General features: G+C 38.8%; 2 protein-coding genes across 2 annotated transcripts in view; one reads left to right on the forward strand and one right to left on the reverse strand.

The window, feature by feature from the left end:
• LOC134674244 (peroxidase-like) overlaps positions 1–10262 on the forward strand; it is a 31366-nt gene extending 21104 nt beyond the window's left edge. The window contains exons 6-13 of the mRNA XM_063532310.1: positions 2665–2858; positions 3122–3323; positions 6117–6314; positions 7506–7689; positions 8100–8318; positions 8945–9008; positions 9414–9612; positions 9963–10262. Of these exons, the coding sequence (XP_063388380.1) occupies positions 2665–2858; positions 3122–3323; positions 6117–6314; positions 7506–7689; positions 8100–8318; positions 8945–9008; positions 9414–9612; positions 9963–10156 (1454 nt within the window). The 3' untranslated portion in view covers positions 10157–10262. The remainder of the gene's footprint in view (positions 1–2664; positions 2859–3121; positions 3324–6116; positions 6315–7505; positions 7690–8099; positions 8319–8944; positions 9009–9413; positions 9613–9962) is intronic.
• Positions 10263–12504: 2242 nt separating this feature from the next.
• Positions 12505–16242, reverse strand: LOC134674151 (leucine-rich melanocyte differentiation-associated protein-like). Its single transcript, XM_063532210.1, has 5 exons — positions 15987–16242; positions 15412–15555; positions 15173–15283; positions 14435–14584; positions 12505–12866 (listed from the first exon to the last, which is right to left on the reverse strand). Coding segments are annotated over exons 1-5 (642 nt in total). The 5' UTR covers positions 15989–16242; the 3' UTR covers positions 12505–12631.
• Positions 16243–16990: the final 748 nt, after the last annotated feature.

The following is a 16990-nucleotide window of genomic DNA, read 5'->3' on the forward strand; positions in this document are numbered from 1 at the left end:
CATCTGTACTGAGTATTTCACTATCATTTTGGGCCTTCTTGACATAGAAATCAATTAGATTCAGTTTAGTTATTTGTTTTAAATATAAAGTCTATTATATGGCATTATTATTGAATAATTAAGGATAATTGTTTCAAAATTGTACCCGAAAACTCCTAGACTATTTTTATATATTTCGAAACCAAATCAGTGTCTAGACAGACAGTTTGTCTAGCCTTTCATCTGTTATCCTAACGGTGACAAACGACGGATGGAAGGAGGTTTTTCCTATTTACCAAGATGAGGGTTGTCTTGGGGCTTATCTTTTTACCTACATAGAAAGCCAAATATCTCTCCCTCCTTGGTCTACCGATGTCCAGCTGTAGCTAGTAAAATGGGAGATTTCACGTGTGAATCATCTGGAGTAATCCGGGCCCATTTGAAACCTACAGTATTCGGGGACCTCGTATATTAAATATATTTATTTATACCATTCTTAGACACAATAGGGTCGTCCTACCCGAGTTGCCACCCGGTCTTTGTACCAAATGCCTCGGGGGGGGGCAATAACTCGAGCCTATAGGTTGAAATTCTCAGAATCGCTCGCTGAATGATTACAGCTTCTCGTAGGGACTACACTTGCGTATATTCCAAAGTACCAGGTCAATGGTAAGAATGAACTGTGCTTTGGTTATACTAGATTAGGGACAGTGGTTAGAGTTAGGGTAGAATCACACACTCATTTGTTGTTTTTTTTAGGGTTCTTTTAGTTCTAGTTTATAAAATTGATATGGTTGATATAATAATAATATATTTATCTTTAAGGGTTTAAAAATATGGTTTCTTTATCCTAAAATATGTGTGTTTAAAAGGTGAAGGTTCTACTGTCTAAATCTTCCTATTTTCTAATTTATATGGGGATCTTGTTTTATGAAACTTCTATTTATATTTCTGGTTTTCTGGTGTGGGGACGAGGTACTGAGTGGTTCAATCAGGTTTTCATGATCAATACTTAAATATCAAGCTGGGTTTAGGAGTACAGGCTGGTCTGAGATGGACGGATCGAAGATTAGTTCTGTTTTAGGGACCCCTTTTGGCAAGACAAGAGTAGTTCAATGGGAAAAGTTGAGTGAAATAATGCTCATCTTGATATTTCAGTTTCAATAAACATAATAATTTGCAAATAAACTCGGTACTTTGTTTATACATCTAGAGAACTAGGAATTCTGACTATATTATCAGTTCTGGGGAATGGGACTGGGATTAGTATCCCTAGCTTTTGAATATAAAAAAGATAAGTAATTTTGATGACTGATGGATACTTTGGCACTTCTTTCCATCGTCATCTAGGTGCGCATAGGTTCCGGAGTGCTGGTCAAAGCCCGTCTGGCTAGAGGTAGGGTAGGTGATCCGATTGATATTGTTATCGGACTAAGAGCTCCCAGACCTGCATCGAAATATGGAGGCAGTATGTGTGAGTAAATCACACGTCGTTTAGAAGATGATAGTTAAATATAATTATCCTTAAAATGCTAGGGAGTAAATGAGCTTACCTCAGGAGTGCTGCCTCTATAGTACCCCGGGAGCTTAATAGGCGTAGCAGGATTTTACCAAAAACATTTTTAAATTCATATTATATTCATACCATTCGAATATTTAACAATAACAATAATATCTTGCCTTGAAATTTGTTCAATATACTGTGTCTGAGACTCAATTAAAATACCCTTCAGATTATTCTTTAATATCATAATAAAACATATCTTCAGTACCATAATTATCTTCTTACAATCTAGGTAAAGTAAAATAATATTGGAGTCCAAAATATAGCTGTTACTCATTAAAGAATCTAGGGTATCTCGGTTCACTTCAGAGGGGTCCTAACTACTAGACTAGACGATCACGTGGCCAATTATTACTGTAATTAGGGAATTATGTATTTATATATTTATTTATATAGTTATGAGAGGTGGAGAGTGACACTGGGAGTAGAAAACGGATTTCGGTAGTCTGCAATCACTCATACGCCAAACATGCCCACACCACCTTAGCTGACCCTTCATCAAGAGCGCCTCCATGCCAGGCATCTTGCAACGACGAAGTACTTCAGTGTTGGGAACGCGATCTTGCCACTTTATATGCAGAATGGAACGTAGACAACGTAAGTGGAACGTGTCTAGCAAGCGAATGTCGCCTTTGTACAAACACCATGTTTCCGAAGCATACAAAAGAATCGGAAGAACCATGGCTTTGTACACCGACAACTTCGTCTGCAGCTTTAGATCATGCGATCCCCAGACACGATGCGTTAACCGACCGAAGGTGGACGCAGCCTTAGCAATCCTAGATGGGATCTCGGAGGTTAGTCTGTTATCCTTTCTGATCTGGCTCCCAAGATACTTGAAAGTGGACACTTCGGTTAGGGGTTTCCCTTCTATAGTTAGGTTGGAAGTGTCCGCTTCGCAATTACGGGCTGGTTGTTTAAGCACATTGTTGTAATCAAACATTGTTGTTACTAACCACTGTTAGAGACTAACCACTTGTTTAGACTTTTGCAGCAGACTGTACATCTGACGTGATGCTGATGTTACTACTTATAGTTACAATTTTATTTGGTTAAAAAAATATCAGTCCATTCATTTTATATACCGGCGAATCATGACGTTATTGCAATCATATTTCTAGACGAAGGCGGTATCCAGTGCTGCGTTGGCGAAGGCGTCGACATGTTGTCCCCCGATTTGCAGAATGACAAGTGCATACCCATCTGCGTGCCTGATGACGACCCTTTCTACAGAAATCATGGGATCCGGTGTCTCAACTTCGTGAGGAGTGTCACAACGCCAAGAGAGGACTGCAGGCTTGGGCCTGCTGAGCAAGTAAGTGAAACGGTCTGGTAACGGGCTTCCAGCGGAACGTTTGGCGGGGTGGACACTGAATGTCACCTTCAACGAGGGCAGCGTAGATGTGACCACGCCCAGAGAGGACTGCAAGCTTGGGCTTTCTGAACAAGTAGATAACGGGTAACTGAACGGCGCCTGAGCGTTAGAATCTTCGAATGCTTTCACATTTTTTTTAAATATAATCCGGCTGTCATGCGATCACTATTGTAACGTTAATGAAAATTTTCCTCTTTTCTCAGCTAAACGGTGCGACCAGTTTCCTCGACGGCTCCCAGCTCTACGGTTCAGATCCAGTTTTAGCCAAAAAGCTGCGCACCATGAGTGGCGGCCGGCTGAAGGAGGAGAAGAAACCGTACAATAAAAGAGGCTTCCCCCCGTCGGTGGATAAGAAGATGGACGTCTGTGATTTGAGGAACTCATCTGAGCCGTGTTACATGGCGGGTAAGCATATTAATTTGTTGTTGAAAAAATATTGTTGTAATTAGACTTGGCTAGCACAACTGGTTATGATAGGAATGCGCAAAAAGGTTTAATCGGGTAGCTACGAATCGCTTCTGAATGTCAAGTGATTCCGAATATCACCCATAATGTGGTCGTTCTATTTGTAGCTGGCCCCAAACGGCCAATCCTTTGTCAATTGTTAACCCTTTGACCGCCGTTGTCCGGTATAGAAGACAACGATAGAACGATACCCTGGCGCCGTCGTCTTGTATACAAGACACAAATTCAACCACTGAGTTAATGTGAAAATAATAACAATTGCAATTTCATTTACACTCGTGTTCATATTTAAGGTCTTTGTTTTTTCATTTATTTGCATTTTAAGCCGCTATATAAATCCCTTCTTTTATAATAAGGCATTTAAAAAAATTGCTCCAATTTTCAACATTTTTCATGTTCCTCGTCGCCGTTGTCTTGTATAAAAGACAGCTAGGGATGGGAATGTTAACTCGATATGGGAATTTTTAAAGTAAATATAAAGTCAGAAATATGTTTTTATCTAAGTATTTGAACACTTGTTAATCGCCAATTTTTTTCAACGAATAGTAGGTAACTACTTACTAGAATACGTAGAACGAGAGTCAGATAGGCATAACTATATTTAAAGTTCAGGTAGCTTCTTTTTTTTTTTTTTTTCAGGTAATTACAACACAATATCTAAGCTTAATTACAAAAGTATCGTTAAACCAGTAAGGTTTGTCTCGATACTCCATCCGCGGTAGATTTTATACAACAATAAAATATCTTTTAACAACAACTTAAGAAACTACTTACATATTCATAACATGCTCAATTTAATCTAATCTATGCCTCTCATGTGCTCGAAGCGCTGGCAGGATTCCCCGCCATGCCAGTATAAATGATGTCCTCCGTCGGGCTCTTGTTAGTGCCAAAGTACCTGCAGTCCTCGAGCCCAGCGGTCTGGCCAGGGATGACGGCAAGAGACCCGACGGAATGACACTGGTGCCTTGGAGCATGGGTCGGCCGCTAGTTTGGGACGCTACTTGCGTTGATACCCTGGCACCGTCCCATGTTCCAAGCACCAAAGATTCTGCTGGCGCTGCGGCTTCCTCAGCCGAAAGCCTCAAGCGCCGCAAGTATGCCGCTCTGGGAAGCAGCTACATATTTGCGGCGTTTGGTGTCGAAACTTTGGGGCCGTGGGGGCCAAGTGCGCGTCGACTGTACAAAGACTTGTCGGCGCGCTTAATAGAGGCTTCTGGTGACCAGAGGGCTGGCCACTATTTCGCCCAGCGTATTAGCATCGCTATACAGCGGGGAAATACGGCCAGCCTTCTGGGCACCTTGCCCGTTGACGGCGACCTGGGGCAAATTTGTTATCTTTAGTTTTGTAAGTTTTATTATGTTTGTTTATTCCTTTCTTTGTTTTTATCAATAAATAATTCCGTTTTAATGAATATTAATCTAATCTATCATTTAAATTACAACAACCGACCCCACTGCACTGAGCGCTAAATAAATATTTTTTTTTCCTTATCCTATTGTTCTGCCGACCAGCCTGCACTCGCCCGAGTACAGGATGCTCCAAATATGTTTGACTAAGTTTTTAATTATCTTATTACGTATAGTTAATAATCCTACCAATGATTTCAATATTTTGTAAGTTAATCTGTCTGTCGGTCTGTATGTATGTCAAGTCATCACGCTCTAACCACTGAATCGATTTTGATGTAATTTGATTATTATGGAAGCTATAATTAATTATAATCTTTAGCTCTATAAAGTAGAGTCAGACAAGTAAATTTGCCATTGTAGATTGTGGACTATTTAATTGCAGAAGAGATAAATAAAAAAAATAATTGATGTTATTTTATAGCTTAGTGGGAAGGGATACACCGCAGCGACCGCTTCGCACAAGTGTGGTACAGAGACATACCTGTTTATCAGACTTTACTTTTATTGTTATAACATTGAAGTTAATGTGTAATTTTTTTGTAACAAGTCGTTGAACGTTTTTTTGATAAGAGTTTACCTATAGATTAATGTAAACCAAACTGAAATTATAATGATAGATTCTAATTCCGGAATAATATCTTCACTCATTAAAAATTCAACCCACGTGTAATTTTCACTAAAACAGTTCCGGTATATTGACTTTATCGACACATGATGCGCAGCTTTAACGTTACGCCAATAAAGTTTACGTACCGACAAGCGCTTACGCCGTTGACCTAGAAACTATTATTACTTGATCCGCGCGGAAACAGTCCTTGTCGGTCTGCATTGCGGGCAGTCCATGGGCGCCGTTGTCTTGTATAAAAGACTTCTCGTACAGCCTAGTGCGGTGATATCACGTCTTGAATCGACATTGTTTAGTGGTTGTTTTTTATGTTAAATCCCTATATTTTAAACATTTTCGGGTGTAAAACATATGTTTAATTTTGGCAATTTGGAATGAAATTAAAACAGGATAAGAACAAAGCTAAATTAAAAAGATTTTTACCATAATATTGTAAATATCGATATCACTATTTGCAATCCCTAAACTTTTTATTAGTTGTTTACTTAAAATTTGCTCTGGCGTGTGAGTGAGCGTCTTTGCGGACTAGGTCCGGCGGCCAAAAGGTTAAGTAAAACCGCACGTGCTACTGTTTACTGATGGCTGGTATGTCTGAACCAAGTTCTGAACTCTTAACAAAATGAATGAAACTGTGAGACAAGCGAAACTTGTAATGAGATTACTTACTGTTCTCTAAATTCTATACATGGCAACAGGTGACGGCAGAATCAACACGACTCCAACGCTCGCCATGATGCACACGATATTGATACGCGAACACAACCGCATCGCCGACACCCTGGGCTCCCTGAACCCCATGTGGAGCGACGAGAAGATCTACCAGGAGGCCAGGAGGATAGTCATCGCTGAGCTACAACATATCACTTATCAGGAGTGGCTGCCGTTAAATTTTGGTGAGTACACTTTAATGACAAGTTGGTTATTCATGGGCAATTTAAGGGTGAGACTAAAGGACTCAAGCCCAAAAGCATGTGAGTCCCACTATGAAAAATTAAGGTCCCTACCTAAACCTACTCTCCTTCGGTTTAAGCCCTTCCCAAACCAAAATCCTAGTTGGGACCAATCATTGGGTTGGTTTGATGCCATGACCGATGATAATTGTACGCGAACATAACCGCACCGCCGACATCCTGGGCTCCCTGAACCCCATGTGGAGCGACGAGAAGATCTACCAGGAGGCCAGGAGGATAGTCATCGCTGAGCTCCAACATATCACTTATCAGGAGTGGCTGCCGTTAAATTTTGGTGAGTACACTTTAATGACAAGTTGGTTATTCATGGGCAATTTAGGGGTGAGACTAAGGGACTCAAGCCCAAAAGCATGTGAGCCCCACTATGAAAAATTAAGGTCCCTACCAAACCTACTCCCATTCGGTTTAAGCCCTTCCTAAACCAAAATCCTAGTTGGGACCAATCATTGGGTTGGTTTGATGCCATGACCCATGATAATCGTACGCGAACATAACCGCACCGCCGCCGACATCCTGGGCTCCCTGAACCCCATGTGGAGCGACGAGAAGATCTACCAGGAGGCCAGGAGGATAGTCATCGCTGAGCTCCAGCATATCACTTATCAGGAGTGGCTGCCGTTAAATATTGGTGAGTACATTTCTAACACAGGTTTATAAAATCATACAATCATACAATCATAGGTAGTCGTGTTTATAAAATCATACGAATCACATCATTGATTTGATACAAACCAGCCAATACAGTGCTAACTCCTAAATACGACAATTGTTAATATCGAGCCGCCCCGTCTTCAAAAAATGCTAAGACAAATGCAGTTTTGATTTCTCAAAATAAGCATTATAATTCGACTGCCTTTTCAACTATTCTTCAAAATATTTCACCTGTAAACAAGTGAATTCATTAGGTAATTTATCTTTCGCCTCTAAAATTGCGAATTTGTTGTATAGTGTGTCAAAGGACTGTCTCATTTCAATCATAGACAGAGAGAATCATAATATCTTTGTCTTACACTAGTACTAGCACCCAAATGAAACGGATGAGTATAGTTTTCCTGGTTCTTACTGACTGACAAACTGGTTTGACCAACTATATTTATCCCCTTCCTTTTTCAGGTGAAAACTACTTCCGCTACTACCGGATATCGCCATCCAGCCTGTACAGCCGCGACTACAGCGACGCCGTGAATCCGGGCTGCATTAACAGCTTCGGCGCGGCTGCCTTCCGGTTCTTGCACTCTATGGTGCCGGAGACCTTTATGACTTGTCCGGCCAGCTATCAGACCGGTTATGCTTACAAGTTAGTAAATACCCGACTTCAAAATTTCGATGGAGGAATTTATGAGCGTTTTTTAATTTTTTTAGTTGAAGTGTTCGATTTTTCAAAAACGGTCGGACAATTCTGGATTTTTGTTTGAAAGGATAACTTCACCGTTGGTCCCATTGTAGGTAATAATGCCAGGATACTCAGGATCTGATGATGAGATTTGAAAAAAGTCCAGGAAACTCTTCAAATATTAGTGTTTCTGATTAGCTTTCCGGCTTCTCTTAAATTTGCACGGTCTACGGCATACCACAGCATGCAAAATAATATTGGGACACCTTATATCTCGTATAAAGATCGAAAGTCTTCGTGATTTCAACATAAAATATTTCAAACTAATAAGTAATTGAGTTACCTAACTTTTCATATTTTTTTCACTTTTGTAGGCTCAGCGACCACTACCATAACCCATCCCTGCTAGAAGTCTCCTTCGACGACCTAATGCGCGGAGCCCTAGCATACGCCTCCTCAGAGTCAGACCCCTACGTGACCGGGGAGCTGACCAACAAGCTGTTCAGGTCCTGCAACAGCTGGGGCATGGACCTCATCGCCATGGACATACAGAGGGGCCGGGATCATGGGCTGGCGAGCTATAACGATTTCAGGTACTTTTACAACCTCATCCCAATAGAAAACAAGCGTATTCTGATTCTGACCAGCTTGATCTTGAGCCCTAGCTTATGCCTCGGAGTCGGACCTCTACGTGGCCGGGGAGCTGTTCAAGTCCTGCAATAGCTGGGGCATGGACCTCATCGCCATGGACATACAGAGGGGCCGGGATCATGGGCTGGCTAGCTATAACGAGTTCAGGTACTTTTACACCCTCGCCCCAATAGAAAACAAGCGTATTCTGACCAGCTTGATCGTGAGCCCTAGCTTATGCCTCGGAGTCGGACCTCTACGTGGCCGGGGAGCTGTTCAAGTCCTGCAACAGCTGGGGCATGGACCTCATCGCTATGGACATACAGAGGGGCCGGGATCATGGGCTGGCTAGCTATAACGACTTCAGGTACATAATACCGTCACCGCGTTCCAGTCTTTACCTAAGTATATAAGAGAATTCGCTGTGTCGACACTTAGTTACACGCGGTATCAGTGTTTTCCGGTTACAGAAATCGCAAAACACAACCCGATGTCAAATGCAGAGTGCCGAAATTTTAAGGCTATAGCCTCAATATTTATAGTGAAATGCATTATGCTTGTAATATTATTAAATATTTAAACATTCCAGAGAGGTCTGCGGGTTAAGAAGAGCCAGGAACTTCCAGGATTTGGCTGGAGAAATGTCCCAAGATGTGAGTAAATCTTAACATCTCTTAGGGCCACTTGCAGGGTTAGCCACTCACTCGGAGTTAACAGTTAACACAGGGTTAAATTGTACTAGTAACTCCGGGTTTAACCCATTGACATATTATCTTAGGACTGGGACTGGCCTTACGGGCAATAAGAATGGGGCTTGAATGGCGCCAGTAAAGCGGTGTGACATCGCTACAACGCGATTGGTTGCAACTGGTTGCGTTAGACTGCACAATTGGCTCGAATTTGTGAGTAACACGGCTGAACTAGTACCATTTTTTAGTGGCCGTAAGGCCCGTCCTGAGATACGTCAATGGTTTAACCGGTGACCGACACACTAAACCGGTCAAGGGTTTCCTTTAACGTCTTTCGAAGTCTTGGCTTTCTATTGTTTTTTTTTTCAGCGCATCAACGCCCTCGCCTCGTTATACGAATGCGTGGATGACGTAGACCTATTCGTTGGAGGGATACTGGAGAAGGACGTCCAGGGTTCGATCCTGGGCCACACCTTCCAGTGTATCGTCGCTGAGCAGTTCTACCGGACCAGGATTGGTGACAGATACTTTTATGATAACAGCAACCAGCCCTATCCATTCACGGCGGGTAAGCTTATCTTTTTATCGAGTCAAAAGAAAAACCAAAATATATAAAACCAATTCACTTTTATAAATCCATACGATCCATCACGATTTTTAAAGAACTGTCTAATATGATCATTATAAGCAATTTATGTCATGTAGGTACTTACTTTATTGTAAATGTAAAAAATAATTCCGTACACGGCGGGAAGGAGTTGATAAAACGAGATATTTTATTGAAGAAATTTGAACTTACAATAAAATTACATAAAGTTAAAAATTCTTCAATTTTTTCCCGCCATTTATCAACTTCTTCCCGCCGTGTACGGAATTACGAGTATTCTTGAACTTTACTGAATCTATATTTTTCCACAGAACAACTGTCAGAGATTAAAAAATCGTCGATGGCACGTCTAATCTGTGACAACACCGACGTGGCGTACGTGCAACGATCGCCGTTCGAAGTCGAGTCCGTTTACAATCCGAAATACAGCTGCCAGGACTACTCGGCCATCCCTTACGTCAACTTGGCGGCGTGGAAACGACCTAATAGCTTTGAATGTGATTAAATTACCGAATGCTGTAGACTATTTCATTCCATATACGCAACTGTAGTCTGGCAAACCCATTTTGTCAGTCGAAAAAGGCGCCAAATTTTAAAGTTAGAGGACTCGATCTCCCTTATGGTCCTCTAATGTCCCACGGTCATACAAGTACAAATTATTTTTAAATCATCATTAAATTGAACAGAGTAGCTTTTTTTGTAAAACTCAATTTTAAAAAGAAACTATTTTAATTATATTCTAAATATTGTAATACCTGACTAGAGGATAGGAACTATGAATTTTGCACCTTTTTCTACTAAAAATCGAATCTAAATCAGAACTTGGAAAAATAGTTGTTTTGATTAAAACAATCTTTGTTTTTTTATTTTTATTTATTACTGTAAATAATTAAACAATAAATACCTGTATAAACCATTTTTTCTTATTAATATAATTAATAGTAAATATTAACACTTAGAGGAATTGGACGAAAGACAGTTACGTATTATTGTAAGATTTTTAGGTTAGGATTGGGATTTCTAATCAATATAGATTAGGGTAAAAATCTACTTTTAAAGATTGTATAATTTAGAAAACTTGTTTATTCGCATATAGCTTAGCAATTTTCATCTATTTTCGTGAATCTTTAGATTAAATTTAATATATTTTTAATGAATAACCTTTATTAGTATATTATTAGTACCTTTACCATATTATAAGTATTATATTAAAAAGACAAATATTAAACATGCTGATCTAATTTAGAATATATCAAATTTTATAACATGGATACTAATCAGTCATTGAAATATACAATAAATAATGCAAAAAGGATTATAGATATATTATTATCATAGTTTGTGGATATCATTCATATTGGTAACAATATTATAAACAAACGCCACAAGTCATCCAGTTTTTTAAACTTTTAGCATTGTTACAAAAGTTCCGTCTTTTCAGTTTTGTGATAAAGTTTACGAGTATAGGCGGTAAGTTAAAAGCATAGATCGAAGGTGAGAAGTTTCTAAGATGTAAGTAGTCGGCCATCTTAGTGTAAATTTGCTGTAAGTAATTGAACGGTAACTGGATCGCTTGTAGCAAAATCACCCCAGAACAATAACATAAATGGATTATAAACTGAAATAAATGTCATATACTAAGAAAATAGTGACCAAGGCCTCCAGTGCCCCAGGCTGGAATCGAACCAGCGTTGTTTGCTATCGCGGCAGGTGCCTGTGCTATTCGGCCACCGGGCCACAGCGGCATAGGTCGAATTTTTCCAAGTATATGCAATTCTTACCGAAGGCTTATGGCACCCCCTGGATATTTTAAGTTGTTTTTACTTGATAAAAACAAATTAAAATATTTTCTGAAAATAATTTAATTTGTTCTAATAGTAACAATTAATGGATGATAGCAAAATAGGCTTAAAGGCCTAAAGCACATTATGATAAAATACAAATTTACGTGGATAGACATGGATTGCTCTTAGTAAGAATATCATATTATTTAAATTTCATTCTTTATTCTGATGCGATACATTTGAGATCAAAACGTGTATGGTTTACTTGACTTGCCCAAATGAGGTCATGTTTTTGAGGTTACGTTTGTTTGTATATTTCTTTGGCACATTATACTCGTACTTAATATACTAGTTGCCATTTGCACCTAGCATAACTACTCAACGAACAATTTGGCACTGACATAAACGCTATCGAGTTACTTTCTATGCATCTCTCTCGTACTCGCAAATTAGTGCGAGCGAGATGTACTAGATGAAATTGTCATTTTGTACCACTTTCATTACATTTATAAAAAAATATAAAATAAATATAAGCGGGATGATATGGCAAGATTTCCATCAGCGTTTGGCATTTTATCGACATTGTTGTATTTGCTGATAAGGTATGTGTCGAAATTGCGAGATAAGCTATCTATAGATTTTGCGTCACGATCAAATGCGACAATTTGATCAAATACGAATATGCCTGGTGACTCATACTCAAGAAAATGTAACATTCATCATAACGATACTAAGTTGTACTACAATATTTGGCATTTCCTTTAAAATGGGGAAACGTTAAATCACAACCATCCGTCGATCAGTTCCGAATTCAAATGGCAGTTATTGCTTTTTGTAATTTTAGAAGTCTCATCTACTATTCAATAGTATTAAACCTTGAAATTTCTACTACACATTCTTCCACATTTTAGAAATAAAATGCAATAAGTATTTCTATTTAAATAAACATATTAAATAACAAGATATATTTTGTAAGCCAGTTCCATGGTAATAGTAGAGAGCAATATAATAGTTTTTGTGTTGAGGACTTTGTTTTATAAGGTGTTGTGATATATGCAAATTGTAAGTTGCGCGATACCCAGAGGGTTGATTTTCACAATCCTTTAGAAGAACGGCCTCTTTAATAAACTTTGGGCCCCGGTTTGGTCCTCGGTGCCTTTGCAGCATATAAAAAAAATTAAGAAAAAAAAATGTACTTAAATCAACAAATTCCTGTCCTCTTTACCTGTCCACAACGAGGTAATCTTATTCTGAAAGCTGCTCCATTTCACGGGTGTGTGTATGAGTTGGGCGATACCTCCAGAGCTGGGTTTGACGATCCTTTCGAAGAACGGCCTCTTGTAGAGCCGTTGGGCCTCGGCTCGTTGGTCCTCGGTCACTTTGCGGTCGTCCAGGTGGTTGAGGGACGGGAATTGGGAGATTACAAATAGTCTGGAAAGACATTTCAAACCTCGTAAATTTTGGCATTTTCATTTTTTTTATATTTCATTTTTTACCTACTAATCATAAGAATCAGGGATAGTTATTAAAAACTTAATTCATATGACAAATAGTAAATCAATGAAGAAAATTTAAAAACTGGAAATAATTTACGCGTAATCGGTAGGAATAGTTGGATTGGAATAGTATGGTTCAAGAGATTATTGTATTTATTTCCATTACTGTAATTTATTTTTGTAAACCTGTGTTGTGTACAATAAAGTGATTACTACTACTACTACTACTATTTATTAAAATTATTGGGTGCAGAATTTGTGTATAACTGCTTGGCGGACAAAGATTCAAATTAAAAGTTAAAACTAGTTACTAGCAGTTAGGTTAGTATCATCAGGAAAAAACAATCTTGAAACGCTGTTTCTCCCAGTTTAGGGATTTGGGAATCCTCCCAGTCAATATGAAATCATCAATGTTATTAAATTCAACTTAACAATATTGATTGTTATACTTTTAAAACTAAATAATTTCGTAAACATCAAGGTACCAGCCGATAGTAGTTTATTTGGAACTTTTTTTTTTTTTTTGAGGTTTATTAATGGAATTTAGAGAATGGACCTCTATCCTATCCATAAGATTGACGCCGGGATGTCCCGGAGGGACATCCCGGGGGAAAAGAAAGAATGCCTGTGTCCTGAAGGGACACAGGTCTTAGCCTCTTGTGAGGGTGTTGAATGTGGTCAGTCGGTTGGTATAGTCAAATTGGTTATATGTCAATAAGTTGTCTGTTTTGTTTTGACGTCAATCAAAACAACTCACTATGATATCGACATTATCAGTCTAGACGGGTCAGAGCAAAGTTCGTGCATCGGCTAATGAGCATAACATAAGTAATGCATCTAATGATGTATTGAAAATAAAGTATCTAATGAAAAATGTCGTAAAATTGAGACAGTAAATTACTAAAGCCATTATACAATAGCTTCTTCTGTTTTTTTTTTTACATTATTTTTGTCTTGTCAATCTCATGAGACTACAAAACAAACATCCAGTGCTAGGACTTAATACGAACTTTTTTTACATATGTATGCAGCTATGCTCCTGATTTTATTACCCGACGTGCAACAAGGTCATTTTTTTCTGTTTTTGTTTCCTCTTTTCAAAAAAATGTGTCAGAGTGGAGTTTTTTATGGGATAAAGATGTGCTTTTATTTTTCCCGCAAAAAATACTCTTTTCAGCAAGGGAGACATAAACAACACCATGTTTTTTTTATTTGGTAGAATGTATTGTATAATACAAAAGTGTGTCTATAAAATGGTCTAAAACATAATAACGAAACTGAATTTTGAGCAAAATGTCAAATAGGCACACAGAACGAGCCGCCTCGCACGGAAATTGCCGCGTCGGTCGGTGTTGGGCGTACCTCACCCGAGGCAATCCGGATGAGGCACGTCTACACAGGCCGAAGTGCCGCGCGGCCTAACGATATTTGTTTCACAAGTTCTAAGACATCCTTGAGACAAGCAGTAGTTTTAGCCCAAGACCATTCGAAAAGGATTCTTACCTGTACTGTAGGTAATCATAGAAGTTCCCGCCGTTGAGATAACTCGGGGCCGCCGGGTTGCCCATGAGACATAGATACTGCAAGTTGGGGCAAGATTCCTTCAGCTTTGCCACCCACGGGTATAGGGAGCCGATCTTGCAATAGTTGACCCTGGGGAAATTTGAACTTTATAGCTTAGACTTAGACTATAAGGTTCAGTTTTGAAGTATTTGTGAGTATCCCCTGAGGTAAGTTATATTAGATCTTATGTTTAACTACTTAAGGTGCATTTTAAACTCTAAACGAAATTGTCATAAACTAGTTAAAATATACAAGTCCTTCAGATATGTTTCAATAAAAAAAAGAGAAGGTATTTTTATTTGTTTGCTATCAGACAATGATTACCATTGGAGTGTGTTTGTGCTGGGTCTCAATTTGCTGACTGAGAATTTTTTGAAAGTAAACTTGATTGAAAAGCGTTGGTAACCTAGAGGAGGAAACTAGACTAAACTCAATGAAACCTAGTTTCCCCTGGGTTTGAATGCCTACACCAATACTGTGGCAAAAAAGCCGGTACAAAACTTGAAGATCACTTAATGCCTTTTATAGCCCATAATTGATAGCCGGTACTTCGGCCCGAAATACTAATACAGTAATATATAGCAGTTGGGTGTCGGCGGGCCGTATTAAAATGTGTTTGCGGGCCAGGGTTTGGAGAGCCCTGATGTATAGTCTGTGGGTCGCAGTCTAAGTCGTTACCATAACAGCTGTAGTTTGGGTAATGGTGGCAGCACACAGTTCTCTGTGATGGGGTTATCATCCGCGATCAGTGATGTGAGGTGCCTGAAGTGCACCAGGGGGTCCAGGTTCCTGCAAAATTATAATAAGAGAGATCTAATCTAGTGAGTTGTTCAAACAACATTGTATGGTGATATTCTCCCCGCCAAAGGTATTTTCAATCTAGTCTATTAGAAGGTTAACATTCTACTACCACTTACGTGATTTTGTTGTGGCTGATGTCCAGATGCCAGACATGGTCCGCGAACCGTTCCACTATGGTGCGTGGGATTTCGTACAGTCTTTCATATGCCAGAGTCAGTCTTGTTGAGTCCTCTTTATTTTCTACATTTCCCTCAGTAGTCCTGAAACACCCATACATTACATTTTAGTTATAGTGCTCACAGACAAGCATACCGGACTGAGATCTTGGTCTGGTTAAATTATCTCTTTGGCCGGATCCACACAGAGCGAGCATACGTGCGAGACAATTTCCTCGCGCACAAAAGGGCCAGTGTAGACGTGCCTCGCACGCGTAGCGCGTGTGTGGACCTTTTCTTTTCATTCATGGCTGCGTCTTTAACGGACGTACGTCGAACCACCTTCCACTCGATCGAACAGGCCTCGGACCGGACCAACGGCTGTTACAGCTTTTATTTTGTACTATCCATACGTATCCCGATCTAAAGCAGCTTCCAGTCTTTGACAAAGGCGAATAGCTCGTCCCTCTGTTCCCGACGAAATCTATCAGTCTTGTCTTAACATTATTACGTTATTTTATTTAATGTCAACTTACATGATTAAGTCTGGTGGAACTTCTGTGATAGAGTCTACGAGTACCTCGCTCGAAACATCAACAGAGATCACTCCGTCGTCATTCTTCGAAGTGCTTGGTTCACATCTAATTCATAAAACAATTATATTACAGTCAAACGGTCCGTAGGAAAATTATAAGTATGCTTGCTGTCTAATGAGAATTTAACGGGTGTTTGACTCGTTTAATGGAAAATTCCAAACAAACGTACGGAAAAACACGGTCACAAAAATATCAATAATAACAACATTAAACCACAGATTAATAATATGTAGCTAGCTACATTAAACTGTCAAATTAGCTGTTTGAGATATATATTTATTTGTATGCATTTTTGCTGTTCTTTACAAAATAAAAATAGGTAAATAATATATCTGAAATATATTTATTTTAGCAGTGATTTGTTTATATGTACTGTTCGAATCTGGTTATACCTACTACCTACTCAATATTTTTATCGGGATGCTTTGAATAGCTTTTAGTAATGTTACAAGTAAAAAAAAATCTATTTTTATTGGTGTTTTTTCATTTTTCATCATTAAAATTTATTATTTTAATTTGTAACCAATTTAAATCATTCTTCGTCGAATTTAATTTCTTCGTTGTCCGATTTCATAACAAAAGAAGTTCAATCATTGTCTACTTTTCCAATATGATGGGTCTTAGAAAGACAAATTGAGGTAAACTTTAAAAGACTTGGGAATGAGAAGTCTTGTTTAATTAAAACAAGACTTCTCATTCCCAAGTCAATATTTATTTTAAAACTTTTGCTCCAAGCACAGTCTTGATACCCAGGAAAATGTAGTATGCGTTTTCTATGCTAATTTTAAGCTGTAGGTATCTGTATTTTGATTGAATAATAATCTTGTAAGTATCATGTTATTGCATTTTAGTCCACTTTATATACTATAATAAATACTTACTGGTTCTCTGTGTGTTCACTGAAATCCATAATGTAAGTTAAGTATTTTTTGATATAACTGATT

The sequence above is a fragment of the Cydia fagiglandana genome, chromosome 2 (assembly GCF_963556715.1).
Source record: "Cydia fagiglandana chromosome 2, ilCydFagi1.1, whole genome shotgun sequence".
NCBI classification, from domain to species: domain Eukaryota; kingdom Metazoa; phylum Arthropoda; class Insecta; order Lepidoptera; family Tortricidae; genus Cydia; species Cydia fagiglandana.